The sequence below is a fragment of the Rosa rugosa genome, chromosome 3 (assembly GCF_958449725.1).
Source record: "Rosa rugosa chromosome 3, drRosRugo1.1, whole genome shotgun sequence".
Lineage (NCBI taxonomy): Eukaryota > Viridiplantae > Streptophyta > Magnoliopsida > Rosales > Rosaceae > Rosa > Rosa rugosa.
This window is the reverse complement of record NC_084822.1, coordinates 54,750,543-54,768,419: the sequence shown is the minus strand read 5'-3', so window position 1 is coordinate 54,768,419 and position 17,877 is coordinate 54,750,543. Positions and strand designations below refer to the sequence as shown.

General features: G+C 41.1%; 2 protein-coding genes and 1 pseudogene across 2 annotated transcripts; all 3 read right to left on the bottom strand.

The window, feature by feature from the left end:
* Positions 1–6,887: 6,887 nt before the first annotated feature.
* Positions 6,888–7,780, bottom strand: LOC133737961 (uncharacterized; annotated as a pseudogene).
* Positions 7,781–8,556: 776 nt separating this feature from the next.
* LOC133736042 (bark storage protein A-like) lies at positions 8,557–10,467 on the bottom strand. The gene is made up of 5 exons (XM_062163479.1): positions 10,166–10,467; positions 9,977–10,044; positions 9,712–9,867; positions 9,345–9,590; positions 8,557–9,118 (listed from the first exon to the last, which is right to left on the bottom strand). Exons 1-5 carry the CDS (start codon positions 10,371–10,373, stop codon positions 8,723–8,725), a joined length of 1,074 nt encoding a protein of 357 aa, XP_062019463.1. The 5' UTR covers positions 10,374–10,467; the 3' UTR covers positions 8,557–8,722.
* Positions 10,468–13,544: 3,077 nt separating this feature from the next.
* Positions 13,545–16,095, bottom strand: LOC133736043 (bark storage protein A-like). Its single transcript, XM_062163480.1, has 5 exons — positions 15,752–16,095; positions 15,558–15,625; positions 15,286–15,441; positions 14,928–15,179; positions 13,545–14,019 (listed from the first exon to the last, which is right to left on the bottom strand). The coding sequence occupies exons 1-5, from the start codon at positions 15,966–15,968 to the stop codon at positions 13,648–13,650; spliced, it is 1,065 nt and encodes a 354-aa protein (XP_062019464.1). The 5' UTR covers positions 15,969–16,095; the 3' UTR covers positions 13,545–13,647.
* Positions 16,096–17,877: the final 1,782 nt, after the last annotated feature.

The window sequence follows — 17,877 nt, the reverse complement described above, 5'->3', positions numbered from 1 at the left end:
TAAGTGGCTAACAGGATCCACACAGAATAAAAAGGGAAGAAGAAGAACCGGAATGAAATGAGTGAAGAAACCAATTAAAGAAAATTGATAGAAGGGAATCAGATATATATACCATTCCCAGTCCTGTCATAACCAATATGACTTTCTTTGTAGCAATGGTTCCAAACCTGAATCTTCTTCCTTGAAAGATAAGAAACACATATATGAGGTCAACTACTAGGTTTTGTGAGATGGTAATTGAACTTCTAACACAGCAGTGTGTGTGTGTATATATATATATGTTTACCAGAAAAGTCAATGATCAAGTCAGTTGAGGTGAAGTTTGGAGATCGAAGAAGAGGGTTCAATTCGTAAGTGTTTGGAATGACCAACCCTAAATAAGGTCCATCGGCGTTGGCCGCTTCGATCAACTTGAGTGTCTCCGGCAACAAGGCAGCATTTGAGTAGTGCTGTTGGGTTGTGATAAGAGCCAAGATAGCATAAAGAAGAGTCCAACCTACTACTGATGAACTTCCCATCGTGATTTTCCAGAAAGAGAGAGAAAGCAGAAGACACCAGGAACCAAGATCTATTTATATATTCTACTGCAAAAGTAGCTACACCCACTAGGCCATGTTGGGAGGTAATAGGGTTTGAAAATAGGCAGAAATATCACTTTGGTCATCGAACTATGGCTCGCTTGACACTTTGGTCATCCAACTTTTAAAAACTTTATTTTGGTCATCAAACTATATCATCGCATATCACTTTGGTCATTCCGTCTGTTTTCTTTGTTAACTCCAAGGGTATTTTGGAGATTTGAAGGTTTACTCGCTATTTTTATAACTTAATCTAACTTTTCCCGCCTAAACATAAAACTTTATCCAATTTTGCCAACTTTTCCCTTCTTATAATTCCTAAATTTTTCTTCCTCTTATATTCCCTCACTTTGAATCATTCTCTGACTCGATTATTTTTCTCTGTTGTATGCTTGGATTACTGATGATGAATGCATGAATAAAAGGAGGGAAAAGTTGGCAAAATTGGATGAAGTTTTATGTTTAGGCGGGGAAAATTGGATTAAGTTATAAAAATGGCGGGTAAAACATTTCATCTCCAAAATACCCCTGGAGTTAACAGAGAAAACTGACGGAATGACCAAAGTGATATAGTTCGATGACCAAAATGAAGTTTTTAAAAGTTGGATGACCAAAGTGTCGAGCAACCCATAGTTCGATGACCAAAGTGATATTTCTCCCTTGAAAATATGAGTATCTGGAATTCCCATTAAAAATTAACAAATGCCTCTCCATACACTGCTGCCCTAAACTTGGCTCTAGGGATGAAAGCGTGCGCGGCTTGATAAAAGAAATTTAATAATCAATCTGCTAGGTTCTAGGTTTTATTGATAGAAACTTGCTATCCTAGATTTTCATAATTAGCCAATTTGCTATCTTAATTTTTTATAATAATTTGTTTCAATTCGTCCATTCATCTATCCAAATATTGATGAATTTTGAAACTTAAGGATTCCTGAGGCCGGTGACCGGATTCCAGTGAAAGTTGGCCGGATTCCTGCGATCGGTAACCGGACTCTGGTGGCCGGTGACGGGGCTCCGGCGAAGTCTCCTATGGTTTCTCTCTCTTCCATTCTCTCTCTCTCTAAGTAAAAAAAAGGTGAGGGTAAAATAGTATTAAAAAATAATAATAAACAAAAAAAAAATCTTAATGGGGTTTAGGGTGTTTTGGGTAAAAGGAAAATAAAAAAACTTAATGGGGTAAGTGGGAAAAAAATCTCTAAAAATGAGGTAAAAAACCCTTTAGTATATACCTTCAAAAATTAAGCTTGAGCTGAACAATATGCAATCATTAAGCTCTCGAATAAGCCATTCCCCTTAAATCTTGAAACCAATCACATTGCCCGATTGGACCATACTTGACCCAACTGTGCAAAACTAGATCAGCCAGTTGTATTATTCGTTATTTGTTAACGTTAGTGACCGAGGGGTCTCTAGTTAGCTTTAGAGAGAGAGAGAGAGAGACAAAGAGAGAGCGACACAAGCGAAGTATAGTGGTTCACCTCCCGAATTAGCGGGAGACTACGTCCACTTGAATGTGTACTAGTGTGTCGAGCCTTGCGGCTTAACGAGATTACCAGAGATGTAATGAAGTGGAGTTTAAGTGGGAGGAGGCATTCCTTTTATAGGTGAAGGAATGCTTCTCCTTTACATTTTCTTAGATGTGGGATATTAGAAATCACTATTCTAGTCTAGAAAACATGTTTGTGAAGGCAACTTTGCAAGGCCGGAAAGGTGGCTTCCCGGCGACGGATTTGTGACTTCCGGATACCGTAGCGTAGCTTGAACATAGGGCTACAAGATGCAAGTAGCGGTTGGGCCTCACCATGGCTTGTGGGTGTCCCAAAGAGGGTGTTAATTATGCTTGGTGAGATAGCAAACTAGTCTTGCTAGTAGAGGTATCTACAAGTCCCCGAAGTCCCCAAGTAAGAGGAGCTTCTTGGTTGGGGAGTTATACACATGATGTCACCAAGCATAAGTAACCGGGCGGTACGGAGCCCCTACAAGTCCCCGAACTCCGTAAGCAAGAAGGGACTCGTTAACCTGCACGACAAAGACAAAAAATAGGCATATGTAGAATGCTTGTTGCATTGGGCAACAAATGTGAGTTGCATTGATATGTGTTGGTATATACGAATGTATGAGGTGCGTGATACATGGTCGTGTGAGCATATGGATTGCATATGATAAATGCGTGACGCGCGCAAGGAGACGAACGAGGTCGAGTTTGACGGGGTTATGCTCGTGAGATGCAAGTTGCATGAGCGCCGCGAAGGTATGCTTTTGTAACTCATGAACGATGACCGCGCGTACGGTTGTGTCTGTTTGGTTTTCGCTCGTATTAATGGAACGCGAAAAGAATTTGATTTGTCGCGGTCGGTAAACGACAAATGGTAGAAAAATTCAATGTTCCATTAACGTGTGGTGTGTCGAGTAGACATGAGCGTAAAGCTCGAGGATTGCCGGGAAGGCATGAGCGGAAAGCTCGTGAGAGGGAAACTCGGGGTTGTCGGGAAGGCATGAGCGGGGAGCTCGTGGGTTGCCGGGAAGGCATGAGCGAAAGCTCAAGGGTTGCCTGGGAAGGCATGAGCGGAAGCTCAAGGGTTGTCGGGGAGGCATGAGCGGAAGCTCGTGGGTTGCCGGGGAGGCATGAGCGGAAGCTCAAGGGTTGCCGGGGAGGCAAGAGCGGGAAGCTCCTGAGCGGAAGCTCGGGGTGCCGGGAAGGCATGAGCGGAAGCTCGGGGTGCCGGGAAGGCATGAGCGGAAGCTCGAGGTGTCGCGAAGGCATGAGCGGTAAGCTCGTGAGCGGAAGCTCGTGGTGCCTGGAAGGCATGAGCGGAAAGCTCGGGGTGCCGCGAAGGCATGAGCGGTAAGCTCGTGAGTGGAAGCTCGTGGTGCCGGGAAGGCATGAGCGGGGAGCTCGTGGGTTGCCGGGAAGGCATGAGCGGAAGCTCGGGGGTGCCGGGAAGGCATGAGCGGTAAGCTCGTGAGCGGAAGCTCGTGGTGCCGGGAAGGCATGAGCGGAAAGCTCGGGGTGCCGCGAAGGCATGAGCGGTAAGCTCGTGAGCGGAAGCTCGTGGTGCCGGGAAGGCATGAGCGGAAGCTCGGGGTTGCCGGGGAGGCATGAGCGGAAGCTCGGGGGTTGCCGGGAAGGCATGAGCTGAAGCTCGGGGTGCCGGGAAGGCATGAGCGGGAAGCTCGTGGGTTGCCGGGGAGGCATGAGCGGAAGCTCGGGGGTTGCCGGGAAGGCATGAGCGGAAGCTCGGCGGTGCCGGGAATGCACGAGGGCGAAAGTCGGCGGTGCCGCTGAGGTACGAGCGCGAAAGCCTGGCGGTGTCGCTAAGGCACGAGCGCGAAAGCCTGGTGGTTGCCGCTGAGGCGAGAGAGTGAAAGCTCGGCGGTGCCGCTGAGGCACGAGCCAGGAGCTCGGTGTTGCCATGAGGCATTAACGGGTAGCTCGATGGTGATGCCCTGAGGCATGAGCGTGGCCGTTGCTAATTATGTTGGGCTGTATGTATAAGTCCCCGAAGTCCCCAGTCAAGGAGGGTGTTCTTGCAGGTTGATACCAAAGCGTAGCTTTGTGCCGTATATCAAGCATATATAATTAGTGCGAGTGCGTCATCCATCTAGAATTGGTTGGAGCGAACGCTTTTGCCCTTTCGGGTGGGCCCCTGCTAGGCCCTGCGAGGAGTCCCCCACTCCTGGCTATAGACCTCCGGATGGTCGGAAAATTGTTTGATGAGGGGAGCTGCGCGGAGCAGAGGGTGTTGGGTAGCGAGCCCAATCTTTGGTACCCAAGCGTCGGGGTTAACTATCGGATCAATGGCTGCCGTAGGCTGTGTTAACTAGTCCCTTTACTATTTCTCGGAGGAGAAACTTGACTGCAATGCCGCGTAGCGGTCATTGTCATTATGAGGCGTTGCCTTACCGCTTGGCGGTTGGTCGTAGACCATAGACTCGTAAAGTTTGTATCTGCATGAAAAAATGACAAACACATAGAGTAAGTAATAATATTTTATTTGAGTGTCCCATGTTTATTTAATTGAGTTGCAATTAAAATAGAAGCATGACATATGTGTATAGCATGTACTTGTAGTAAAGTTGCTAATAACATTATGTATTATTGTAAACTTGCTTAGAGATCGTTTGAGATCGGTGTACGAAGCATGGCATATCTAGCATGTGAGGTCTAGAAAGTGTTGCCAAATCTATGAAATGTTGTTGGCATGCTCAAAAGTTTATGGAAGCATGTAAAAGCATATCAAGTGTGATATATTGTAGGCATGCTTAGAAGTAGTAAAAGCATGGCATTGGCATGGCACTAGCTCAAATTGAAAGAGCGTAAAGGAAGATATAGTGACTTATCTTATGCCGATTTGGAGCGAGTTGGAGTTGGAATTGATTAAGTGCCCAAATTATGTTGGAGTTGTCCTAGCCTCGCTAGCAAAGGAATATGTCGCCGCTGGACTTGCTATCTGAAAATGTCGCCGCTGGACCCGCTAGCGGAAAATGTCGCCGCGGACACGCTAGCGGAAGATGTCACCGCCGGACTCGCTTAGTGGAAAATGTCGCCGCTGTCCTGCTAGCGGAAAATGTCGCCGCTGGACATGCTGGCGGAAGATGTCGCCGCCGGACTCGCTTAGCTGAAGATGTAGCCGCCGGACTCGCTTAGCGGAAAATGTCGCCGCTGGACTCGCTTGCCTTACTGTAGGAATATGTCGCTGCGGACACGCTAGCGGAAGATGTCGCCGCCAGACTTTCTTAGCGGAAGATGTCACCACCGGACATGCTAGCCTCGCTGGAGGAATATGTCGCCGCGGACTCGCTAGCGGAAAATGTCGCCGCTGGACCCGCTAGCGGAAAATGTCGCCGCTGGACATGCTGGCGGAAGATGTCGCCGCCGGACTAGCTTAGCGGAAAACGTCGCCGCGGGACATGCTGGCGGAAGATGTCACTGCCGGACTCGCTTAGCGGAAAATGTCGCCGTTGTCCTGCTAGTGGAAAATGTCGCCGCTGGACATGCTGGCGGAAGATGTCGCCGCCGGACTCGCTTAGCGGAAAACGTCGCCGCGGACTCGCTAGCGGAAAATATCGCCGCTAGACCCGCTAGCGGAAAATGTCGCCGCTGGACCCGCTAGTGGAAAATGTCGCCGCTGGACATGCTGGCGGAAGATGTCGCCGCCGGACTCGCTTAGCGGAAAACGTCACCGCGGGACATGCTGGCGGAAGATGTCACTGCCGGACTCGCTTAGCGGAAAATGTTGTCGCTGGACACGCTAGCCTCGCTGGAGGAATATGTCTCCGCGGACTCGCTAGCGGAAAATGTCGCCGCTGGACCCGCTAGCGGAAAATGTCGCCACCGGACTCGCTAGCGGAAAATATCGCCGCCGGACACTCTAGCCTCGCTGGAGGAATATGTCGCCGCGGACTCGCTAGCGGAAAATGTCGCCGCTGGACCCGCTAGCGGAAGATGATGTCGCCGCCGGACTTTCTTAGCGGAAGATGTCACCGCCGGACATGCTAGCCTCGCTGGAGGAATATGTCGCCGCGGACTCGCTAGCGGAAAATGTCGCCGCTGGACCCGCTAGCGGAAAATGTTGCCGCTGGACATGCTGGCGGAAGATGTCACCGCCGGACCCGCTAGCGGAAAATGTCTCCGCCGGTCATGCTAGCGGACCAAAAGTTCAAGGTACGTGACGAAGCCTTTTTGTTGGCTTCCCACAGACGGCGCCAATGTTAACGTTAGTGACCGAGGGGTCTCTAGTTAGCTTTAGAGAGAGAGAGAGAGAGCGACACAAGCGAAGTATAGTGGTTCACCTCCCGCCTTAGCGGGAGACTACGTCCACTTGAATGTGTACTAGTGTGTCGAGCCTTGCGGCCTAACGAGATTACCAGAGATGTAATGGAGTGGAGTTTAAGTGGGAGGAGGCATTCCTTTTATAGGTGAAGGAATGCTTCTCCTTTACATTTTCTTAGATGTGGGATATTAGAAATCACTATTCTAGTCTAGAAAACATGTTTGTGAAGGCAACTTTGCAAGGCCGGAAAGGTGGCTTCCCGGCAACGGATTTGTGACTTCCGGATACCGTACGTAGCGTAGCTTGAACATAGGGCTACAAGATGCAAGTAGCGGTTGGGCCTCACCATGGCTTGTGGGTGTCCCAAAGAGAGTGTTAATTATGCTTGGTGAGATAGCAAACTAGCCTTTGCTAGTAGAGAGTAGAGGTATCTACATTATTGTAATACAAAAGTCGCATAGAGATTAATCATGGAAATAAGCAAAAGATGCATGGGCATGCCTCTAAAATAGGCATCATATATATAATCACACTACAAAACGGGGATGGTGCTCTTAGATAAAGTAGCAGCTGACAACTCTGAGATAAATTCCAAGAGAACTATAACCGAATTACTTGCAGCAAGAGTGATGAAGGTATCAGCCTCGTTCGAATCGGAGGAGCTACCGGCGAAGTCTGAGAGAGCCCTAATGGCTATAAAAGACATATTTTGCTGAAGACATATCTAGGCAACAAAAGCACTTTCCATGTCCACTGGAGTTGCGTTGAATTTATCTTATGTGAAGTTCCGGTAAGCAGCATTGTCTAGGTATATGCTTGCACTAGTTCCCCTTTGGACTCTTGCCACTTTTGGTGTTTCAGACAAACACGTACGTAGTTGAGTTTATGCAGCCTTCAAGTGTTAGGTCCTAAATAAATAAGCATATATATGATTAGTTAGTAACTAGCCTAATTATTGTTAATAAGATAAAAGGGTGTTGATTGATCATTGAGTACGCTGTTCTACTATATTGAACCACATTCATGCACCTTTAAGTGAGCTATTGATTCAGTAGGTCTTTGGTTGACTGTTAATCTCACAAAAACGTATATACATATAGCAGGATCTTCCGAATGAATAAGTTTAAGCCTAAGTACGTAATTGATTACCTCAAGTTTTTTGGCAATTTCGTAGTAGGTGGGATCAACCTCAACCCAGAAGGCATGCTCTCTTTCTTCTGGAGTTCCAATGAGGGGGAAGATTTCCTCTGGTTGATACCAGATATTGTTCAACAAGTTGTCATATGAGCTTCCATCTTTCACATTCACCGTGTAATTTGCAAACTTCAAATAGCCAATGTCTCTGGTGTAGTCTCCTTGTGATTCAAGGGGTAGTTCATCTTCAGGCCCATTTCCATATCTCTGCGAGCACCATATATGTGCCATAGTACTCATAAATTATAACAAATTAATGAACTAAAAGCTTTGTTAGATAATGTGGGCTAGGGTTTGTATTATTATTAGGGTTTTTTATTTTGAATATTTGAACTCAACTAGGGTTTGTCATGCTGATAATACCTTACTGTAATCTCTTCTCGATCGAGACTAGGGTTTTGTATGCTAGGTTTCTACCTTTTCCGTTAACAAGCCTAATCGAATATATTGTACTCTGGGCTAAAAATATGCATTCATCAAGCTCTGCCATGAACTTAATTTCAATATCATTTATAAAATTGCTTTGGTATATATATTTTTGTAACCGATGGTTGGGGGGGGGGGGGGGTGTGTGTGTGTTAGGAATATGAAAAGGGTAGTATTGTAATTTGCAATTGTTATGCCTATAAATGGGATGTTCATTTCTGTTTAGAATTCAACTTAGTAACAATGTAGTCTTAAAAGCTCTCTCCGCTTTCTTTTTGTTTTTCTTCTTCTTTCTTTGTGTCTCGTTTTTAATAAAGTAATAAACCATGAATGTTATCACTCTCCATTTAAAAAACTTATCCATGCCATCTTTGTATTCATTATTTCCACAATCATATTTGTTTATCAGACAATTGCTAGGATGTGGTTTTGGCTCACAAAATGTACATTAGCCAAAAGTTGTCCACGTATTCAAAGTCGTTGATCTTTCTCAGGATAAAGGAGATTAAATATCTCCAAAAAGAATCATGGAAAAAAGAATTCTACTTCGAATTAACGTACCACTCAAATTGTCACATTTTCTCTTGTGAAAATGGTACCGACGATTAATAACATTCACAAAATATTACCGTCAAACAGTATTGTTTCTTCACCAAGTGCATACCTTTTAGTTTTACAATTAATCACAGAAGAGAGCAAAATAGCCGAGCATGCCACTAATAAAAGTACCACATGCAGCACTAAACATCATAATTCATCACCACAACACCTAGCTAGATGCTGCTCGGTACGTGAGACAGTAACAGCTGATAAATGTTTGACAAATTCCAAAAGAACTGTGACTGAATTATTGGAAGCAAGAGCGATGAAAGTATCAGCCTCATTCGAATTCGCAGAGCCACCGCCGGCCAAGTCAGAGAGAGCCCTGATGACAATGAAAGGCACCTTTTGCTGAAGACATATCAAGGCAACGGAAGCACTTTCCATGTCCACCGGAGTTATGTTGAACTTATTGTATATCAAGTCGCGGTAAGCAGCATTGTCCAGGTAAATGCTTGCACTTGTTCCCCTTTGAACTCTCGCCACTTTTGGTATATGTGACAAACATGTTGTTGAGTTTAGGCAACCTTCCAGTTTCATCTCCTAATTAAACAGCATATAAATGTGAATATTATGCTTTTTTTAAGAAATAAAAGAGGTTAAAGTGGACCAATACGTACATAGTGAAATGTATATAAATTAGAATATTATTGTACTTCATCATTTTGTAAACAAATTAATTTAATGAACATATTAAGTGCTCGCCAAGATTATAATTGAAAAATGGTGCATTGTTTTCAGTTAGATACCCTTGACTACAGTTATATACCTCTAGCTTCTGGGAAATTTCATAGTAGAAGGGATCAACAGGGACCCAAAAGGCATGCTCTCTATGTTCTGGAGTTCCATTGACGGGGAAGACTTCCTCCGGTTGATACCAAATGTTGCTCAACAGGTTGTCAGATGAGTCTGTCACGTTGATTGTATAGTTTGCAAGTTTTAAGTAGCCAATTTCTCTGGTGTAGTCTCCTCGTGATTCAAGGGGTAGCTCATTTTCCGGCCCATTTCCATATCTCTGCACCATATATATGCCGCAAGACTTAAATAAATTGATTAACCATTTATGGAACAATATATACAGGTCAATCAAAGACATCAATTTAATCTACCTAGCTAGATAGATAGGCCTAATTTACCTGCCAGTTCCAAAGAGCGGTATGTGCCCAGTACTGAGGAATGACCACATCTGCAAGATGGAGATCTGGGTTTGCATTGCCAGCTATGCCACAATGCACCACTCCTTCTATATCGAATAGGCTTAGTAAGAGCTGAGTGGTTATTCCTGCATTAATCTACAGCCAAAGACGCCCAGACGAAAAGGATTGCAGATCGATATATAATTACATATAGACTAATGGGAAATGAATAAAACAAATTGAAAAAACAGTGGTGATTAATTACCATGGAGAGTCCTGTCATGACTAATACGACTTTCTTTTCAGAAATTGTTCCAAACCGAAATCTCCGTCCTTGAATCAAACCCACAAAAAGAAAAGAAAAAGTAGAGGCAACATCAATAAGCATGAGATTAGTGTATATATAGTACGTACCTTCATCCTGTATGGATTGTGTTAATTTGCATGTAATTACCAGAAAAATCTATAGTCAGGTTAGCTGAAATGAAATCTGGAGATTGAAGAAGAGGGTTCATTTCGAAAGAATTAGGAATGACCAACCCTAAATAAGGGCCTCTATCGTTGGTCTCTTCGATCAATTTCAACGTCTCTACTAAGAGTGCAGCCTGCACTACTACGATGCTCATAGCATAAACAACTAAACAAGGCCAAGCCACCCTCATTTTTGATATTGATGGCGACGGTGCTGAGATTTAGAGATTTGCAGAAAGACTAAGAGAAATAACAGATAGAGGAAGAGAGAGATGAGGACGAAGATGAATCTGTATTGCTTTTTCTAGAGAATGATTATACAATGCTAATTACATGGTTTTATATAGTAATCGATCGTAACAGATTTGCTTACACACTAAGCAATGCTTAACAGTTTCTGTTTTAGCCTAACTAATTTCTCTAACTTTATTTTCTTGCTGAGCAATCATGATGTGGTCAACAAAATCTGTTGCAGACCATAACATGTGTAATAGCACACATCACCAGCAATAAGAAGAACACAACTCCTTATAGGCAGCTGAAAAGCGGCTATATTTTCATTATAATGTCAAGAAAACTTCTTTACAAATATGACAAACTCTTGCTAAAATAGCATAAGAGTCAAATCAAGATAAGGAAAAGTAATAAATGGAAAATTACAAAATGAATATCAAATCTATCTAATTAATAATAAAAATACCGCTAAATCTATGCAATTATAAATAAATATATGAGAAAGAAATCAACACTAATGTGCTGCCATGTTTATTGCTGCCTTGATTTTGGCTGTTATTAAAGTCACTTAATTGTTCTCTATATGCTCCTGCATCAGATATAGTTAGGGATCCAAAATGAGTTATATACAAGGGCGGAATAGATTTAGCTTACGCCATACTCTATCCCTTGAGTTTTTGGGAAGTAATAATTTACTTCCTGATTATCTTACTCGTTGTCAGGGGCGGATCTACATGTATGTAGGGTTGGTTTAGTGTTCTAACTAATACCAAGCCCACCCCAAGTTCGAAACACCTTATTAACAATCCTTTAGCTTGATTTCTTCTATATGTTTTTTTTTTCTTTCTCCCAATACTGCAATACATGCTTGACTCGAAGTTGGAGGCCCAATAAACTTCCTATTTTCTTGATTTCTTCTAAATGTTTTTTTTTCTTTCTCCCAATGCATATTGGACTCGAAGTTGGACATTGGGCCTCCTTTGTGTGTGGCTTTGGATCTATCTGGTCTTTTAAGGCCTCTATTGTGTGTGGATTTGAAACTATTTGGTCTTTAGGTTTGTTTTTTTTATTTATTATTGTTGGGCTTGTTTTTTTTTTTTTTTGTAGATGTTAGGTTATTTTTTCAGTGAGTATATTGCAAAGAAATATAAACTTTGTTTTATCTTTTTTTCTCTCTAGCCCTAAAACTCTCTCTCTCTCTCTCTCTCTCTCTCGTTCCATCCATGTCCGGCAGCGAGCCCTTGCGCCGTCGTCGGACTGGCTTTTGTTGACTCCGTGTAGATCATGGTGGTTGTTGGTGCAATAAGGGAGGGGGAGATCGTGGTGGTTATCAGGCTTGGTTTCACTCCTCGAAGTCTCGTGCGGGGGACTTTTTTGGTTTCGCGGGATCAAAGGGCTGGGGGTGGCATGCTCGTGGCGACATGTTGTCGAACCGATCGGAGGTTGGTGGGTGGTGGCGTGTGCTTGGAGGCTCAGTGTGGTGCAATCGGATTAATCGGTCCTGGGTTGGAACTATTGGATCCGATATGGGATTGGGTTTGTTTAGTTGGGGCGGTGTTTATTCATGGTTCGTCGGGAATGGCGGTAGGTTCAAGGTGGCGGTCCGGCGAATGAGGTGGGGTGGAGTAAGAAGTGGTCTGGCGCCGGAGGCTGTGGTGGGGTTGGGCTAGACTTGGTTGATTTCCCATGGTCGTCCTTTTTCCTGGGTCAAGGCTTGGGCTTGGGCCCTCATTTGGGCTAGGCCTGGGCTATTTGGTTATTTTATGTTTTTAGTTTTAGTTTCACTAGTTGCTTAGGTTTGTCTCGCTTTTGGTGGGTAATAAATCCGTGCATGTTTCTTGTAGGGCTAGTCGGGCTAAATGCCTGTGTATGCACTCTAAGTGCCTTGTCTGGCCTAGTGATGCGACAATCATTGGTTAAATGATCGCAAGCTCCTAGTGGCAGGATGAAACAAAGTGTCGTCGGATTTATTTTCCAGCGGCAACATAGTAAGAAAGCTGTGAATTGGTAATTATGCTACGTTGTAATCGAGTTATCTTTCTGTTATGTCACCGCTTTGTCAAAGCAAATAGAGTAGCTAGTAGAGCACTCTTTGCTAGTTGGTGCATGTTCGAATACAGTTATTTTGTAGAGACTCCTTATATTCAGGATGTTCTCAATATGCTTATTGTAATAAGGGGTTTAGGCTCAATGTCCCTCCCTTGTATTCAGTAGTTTCTTTAATCAAGACTTGAGGGCAGCCGCACCAGCTCTTTATTCAAAAAATAATTAACTAACTAAATAAATTTTGTTTTATTTTTTTCCGGTAATCGATTAAATAGTAGTTTTGGATGAGTTTTTATTTTTAATATATCAATAAAGTATATATCTAATATATTTTAGTTAAATACTGGCACTGTGCTAAATTTTCCTTTCACTTCAGTCAAAAAAGAAAACTTCAAGCCCACCCTTATTTTGAATCCTGGATCCGACACTGCTCATTTAGGTAAATAATTAATTTTTAATTAATGTGGTCAAATCAAATCGCTATCTTAGATTTATTGGAAATTAAACTAAACCAAACACTTAAGAAAAAGTTCCTTTCCACCCAGTTCCATTTGGTCTGGTGGCATAGTCTCTCCTTCGCAAGTAGGAGATTGTGAGTTCGACTCACGAAATACTAGTTGTAACATTTGAGTTGTTTATCTTATTTAAAAAAAAAAAAAAGTTTCTTCCCAAACCTGAAAAACTATATATAAATTTGCATTAGCTAATTGGTATTTTTTTTTGGCAAAGGCATAAGCTAGGTCTGCAAATTATCAGATAAAAAAAAAAGTTTAATGCAATTTTTTTTTTCCTTCCTAAACCCTGAACTTGGATTTTTTTTAGCAATAAAGCAAGCTTACCACTTGAATATAAGTCGTGAGGGGTTTAATATTCTGGCACGGGACCAGATATATATATATAGTAAGCAAACGACCGGTGGGCCTCTGTTTTTCTCCGATCCGGTGAAAATGATAATAAACTATTACTAACATTTTTCAATGTTATTTTCGAGCGTTATTGTTGTTACAACACGAATATGTTTTAGTTCACTGACCAACTAATATGTTTCAGAATACATCAAAATTTCAATAAGTAGCATGCAGTTAAACAGAGAGAAGCAAAATAGTGGGGCATGCATTAAACATCATTATTCATCATCACTACATCATTAAACATCATTATTCATCACCGCAACTTTAAACATCATTAAACATTAATGTTGCTCAATGAGATAGTAGCAGCAGATAAGTGTTTCACAAATTCCAAAAGAACTGTGACTGAATTGTTGGAAGCAAGAGTGACGAAAGTGTCAGCCTCATTCGAATCTGCAGAGCCACCACCGGCCAAGTCAGAGAGCGCTCTGATGACAATGAAAGGCACCTTTTGTTGAAGACATATCAAAGCAACAGAAGCACTTTCCATATCCACCGGAGTTATGTTGAACTTATCATATATGAAGTCGCGATATGCAGCATTGTCAAGGTAAATGCTTGCACTTGTTCCCCTTTGGACTCTTGCCACTCTTGGTGTATGTGACAAACACGTCGTTGAGTTTAGGCAACCTTCCAGTATCACATCCTAAATAATATACACGTCAATACTATGCTTATCTTGAGAAATAAATGAAAGTGGATCCTTATTTCAATAAACAAAACTAGACGGACCCATACACACTGTGTGTGAAAATTGACATTTAAAAAAAAAAAAAAAGTGGGTAGTTTTTTGTGGAAGTTTGTAGTTTTTTTTTCACGTACTTATCTGCTTCCCACTTTCACCATTTTTTTTCTTTTTTTCAATTTTATGTTTATTTTATAAATTGACTATTTTACCTCTATCTATTTTATGAGTTTTAAAGTTTTTTAATAATTCAGGGTCATTATGGTACATTTTTTCTATTTTGGCTAACAAAGCCTCTTCTCTTAATAATAGTATAGATAATCTTTTTTGGACAATTCTTAGGATGAACGAGCATATTCACCTCCATTGTCAATTAACATACTTTTACTGAATAAATTTATAATCCAATGGTCCATCTCTTAAATTAGCCTTTAAAGATCATCTCTGTAAAAAATCAATCGAATCGAAAATCGTTTAATTATCTAATTGAATCAAACAAATGAATGATTCTAACAACACTTACTACTATTATGATGAACCGTCCATGTATTTCATAGAAATGAATAACTAAAAGGTCTTCAATTTGATTGATTTTTTATAGAGCTAATATTTGTATTACGTTATACAACATGAATAGTTAGATTAGAAAATTATGCGTTTATTATGCGTTTAACGTAAGAGATGGTGAATATGATCATTCACCCAAGGGGTGAACCTAAGAATTGTTCATCTTTCAAAACAAAAAAAAATAGTATAGATAATATTAATTAGTATATACTACTCTACTCTATCATTTAGTAAACAAATTGGATTACAAAGTGCTTGCAAAATTATAATTCAGAAAGGGTGTATTGTTTTTAATTAGATACCTCTAGCTTTTGGGAAACTTCATAGTAGAATGGATCAACAGGGATCCAAAAGGCGTGCTCTCTTTGTTCTGGAGTTCCATCGACGGGGAAGACTTCCTCCGGTTGATACCAGATATTGTTCAACAGGTTGTCGTATGAGCTTCTATCTGTCATATTGACTGTATAATTTGCAAATTTTAAGTAGCCAATGTCTCTGGTGTAGTCTCCTTGTGATTCAAGGGGTAGCTCATCTTCTGGTCCATTTCCATATCTCTGCAAGCACCATATATATATATGATACGCCATGCTTAACAAATCAATGAATCATTTATGGTCAAAAACATGACCTTATTGATGTATTTAGGTAGGTTTAACTTACCTGCCAGTTCCAAAGAGCAGTATGCGCCCAATACTGAGGAATGACCACATCTGCAAGATGGAGATCTGGGTTTGCATTGCCAGCTATGCCATAATGCACCACCCCTTCTATATCGAATATGCTTAGCAAGAGCTGAGTGGTTATTCCTGCATTAATCTTCAACCAAATACGCCCCAAAGAAAAGGATTGTAGATAGAAATGAGAAAGAGAGAGAAGAGACTAAAGGGAAGCTAAGAAAATTGAGAAAACAATTAATAGTAAGTAATATATACCATGGCAAGTCCGGTCATGACTAATATGACTTTTTTTTCAGCAATCGTTCCAAACCGAAATCTCCTTCCTTGAAGATAGATAGACCCACAAAAACAAAACACAGAGGTACGGTATAATAAGCACGAGATTATTGTCGTTATTAGATTTTAATAACATGGGGATTCTATTAAAATCAGTACTAACGTATAATTACCAGAAAAATCTATAGTCAAATTAGAGGAAGTGAAGTTCGGAGATTGAAGGAGAGGATCCATTTCTAAAGAATTTGGAATGACCAAGCCTAAATAAGGGCCATTCTTGTTGGCCTCGGCTATCAATTCCAATGTTTCTTCAGGTAGTGCAGCTCCGTTGAGCATCATCAAGCTGATGCTCACAGCATAAACAACTACGCAGGGCCAAGCTACCCCCATTTTGATATATTCAGGGCGCCAAAAACGAAAATAAAGAGGTAGGTAGATATGAATCGCAAAATTATAGTAGCCAAGAAAAGCCCAAACTTACAGAACAAAGGGATGTGCATGGCGAAGGGCGCTAGCAATTGACCCTTAATGGAATGAAATAATATATGAATCAAAGATTTTGAACCTTAATGGAATGAAATAAAATTGACTCTTCTTAATTTTTGGAATATCCTTAATTAGTCTTAATTTTCAAAAATTAATACACACTTATCTTAATTAGTCTTAATTATTCTTGAACTTTAATAAAATAAAATAATATGTTACACTATTAATACACTACATATATCCAATTAATACAAATCTTTGCAAAGTTTTCTTAACTTATTGATCGATAATGCCCATAATGGCATTATGCCTATATGTGCGTATTTACGATTCTTAACAAAATTAAAGTAATACATAATTTTTTTTATATTTATCGTCCATCTCAAATCTCAAAATTTATTCAACATGATTTAAGGGTCTTTCAATTTCTGCTAGAAACATTACACTTAAATTTTCTTATAGCAATATGTGTGTATGTATATCAAGGCCGGCCCTGAGGGCTGCCACCTGAGGCAGCCGTCTCAGGCCACCGGTCTCCGGGGGCCTCCGAGTTTTAATTTTGTTTATATGTATTGCGAATATATTTTGGCTGTTTTGGTAAAACAAACAGAGGAAATCGTCTAGCACCAGCTGGGTTCGATCCTTGGCTCTAACATTTCACTTTTTTTGTTTCCTTTTCAATGACTTTTCTCCTTTCCTCACGGCCTGGGTTCGACCCTTGGCTCTGACCCTTCATTTTTTTTCCCTTCCAATGAATTATTGACATAACTTTCTCCTTTTCCTTTTCTAATAACACATTGCCGCCCAGCTTTCCTTATCCTTTTTCATATAGACAATTTTTGTATTTTAAAAATTTATGTATGAATAAAAATTAAATATTTTTGTTCAATTCATTTTAATCAATACACATTTTTTTTTTCTCGATTGAATTCAAAACACATGAGAGGCCACATTTTAATTTTTCGCCTCAGGTCGTTAGAATCTCAGGACCGGCCCTGATGTATATATATAAAGATTGTGTTATTTCTAGAGAACAACTGAAAATAAGTTTAATTTATTAGTTAATAAAATATGACCCTCTTAAGAGATTTTTTGCTACGTCTATGCTATGCACGTACGACGGTGACTTGTTACCCAGTGCGAAACTCATGCTAATGATGCATGGTCGTGTGAGCAGCCTACCCATCAATAACGGTGGCAAGTGCCAGTAATGTGCATGAACAATACCTATCAATACCGGTGCAACGTGCCAGTGCACCATTAATATGAATGTGGGTGATCTTTATGAGGGATTTGGAAAGGTTGTGATGATTGGTTTTGTTTTTTTTATTTTTTATTTTATTAACTAAAAAACAGCGAAAAACAAGATTTTTTTTAAAGAAAACCAGAGTTAAAAGAGGTTAAGATTGAAACACAGCATTTGGAGGTTAAAACAAGATCTTCCTTTCAAAGTTTGCATTGAGTGACTCATGTACGCAATTCGCAAGCACACTAGAGACAAAGTTCGCGATTGAAACTAATCACGGAGAAGGTGACAGCAATACATATGATGCCTTTGGATAATTGAGTTACTCACGACTCACCAGAGATTACTGCCTTCGATAATTGGGATAGTCAAAAGGAATTACTGTTAGAAAATGTTCCACTGGCCTTGTCCTCTCATTACATATAGCGACTAGCTTTTTTAATAAGCGACAGAAGAATGAATGGAGGTCTGTGTACACAGATTTTGAAGCTAGGGCAATTTGAATGGAGGTGCTATTGTATTGCAGTATGTACTAAACCAAAATCACTGTGGCCATGCTTCCATCTC

Bases quoted from the DNA above. Each gene is read 5' to 3' on its own strand.
- LOC133736043 (XM_062163480.1), bottom strand. From the start codon at position 15,968: ATGGGGGTAGCTTGGCCCTGCGTAGTTGTTTATGCTGTGAGCATCAGC. The intron at 15,442-15,557 runs GTATATATTACT...ATTTGGTTGAAG, and splicing joins TCATGACCGGACTTGCCATG to ATTAATGCAGGAATAACCAC. The intron at 15,180-15,285 runs GTAAGTTAAACC...TGGTGCTTGCAG, and splicing joins CTGCTCTTTGGAACTGGCAG to AGATATGGAAATGGACCAGA.
- LOC133736042 (XM_062163479.1), bottom strand. From the start codon at position 10,373: ATGAGGGTGGCTTGGCCTTGTTTAGTTGTTTATGCTATGAGCATCGTA. The intron at 9,868-9,976 runs GTAATTAATCAC...CTTTGGCTGTAG, and splicing joins TCATGACAGGACTCTCCATG to ATTAATGCAGGAATAACCAC. The intron at 9,119-9,344 runs GTATATAACTGT...CTGTTTAATTAG, and splicing joins AAATTTCCCAGAAGCTAGAG to GAGATGAAACTGGAAGGTTG.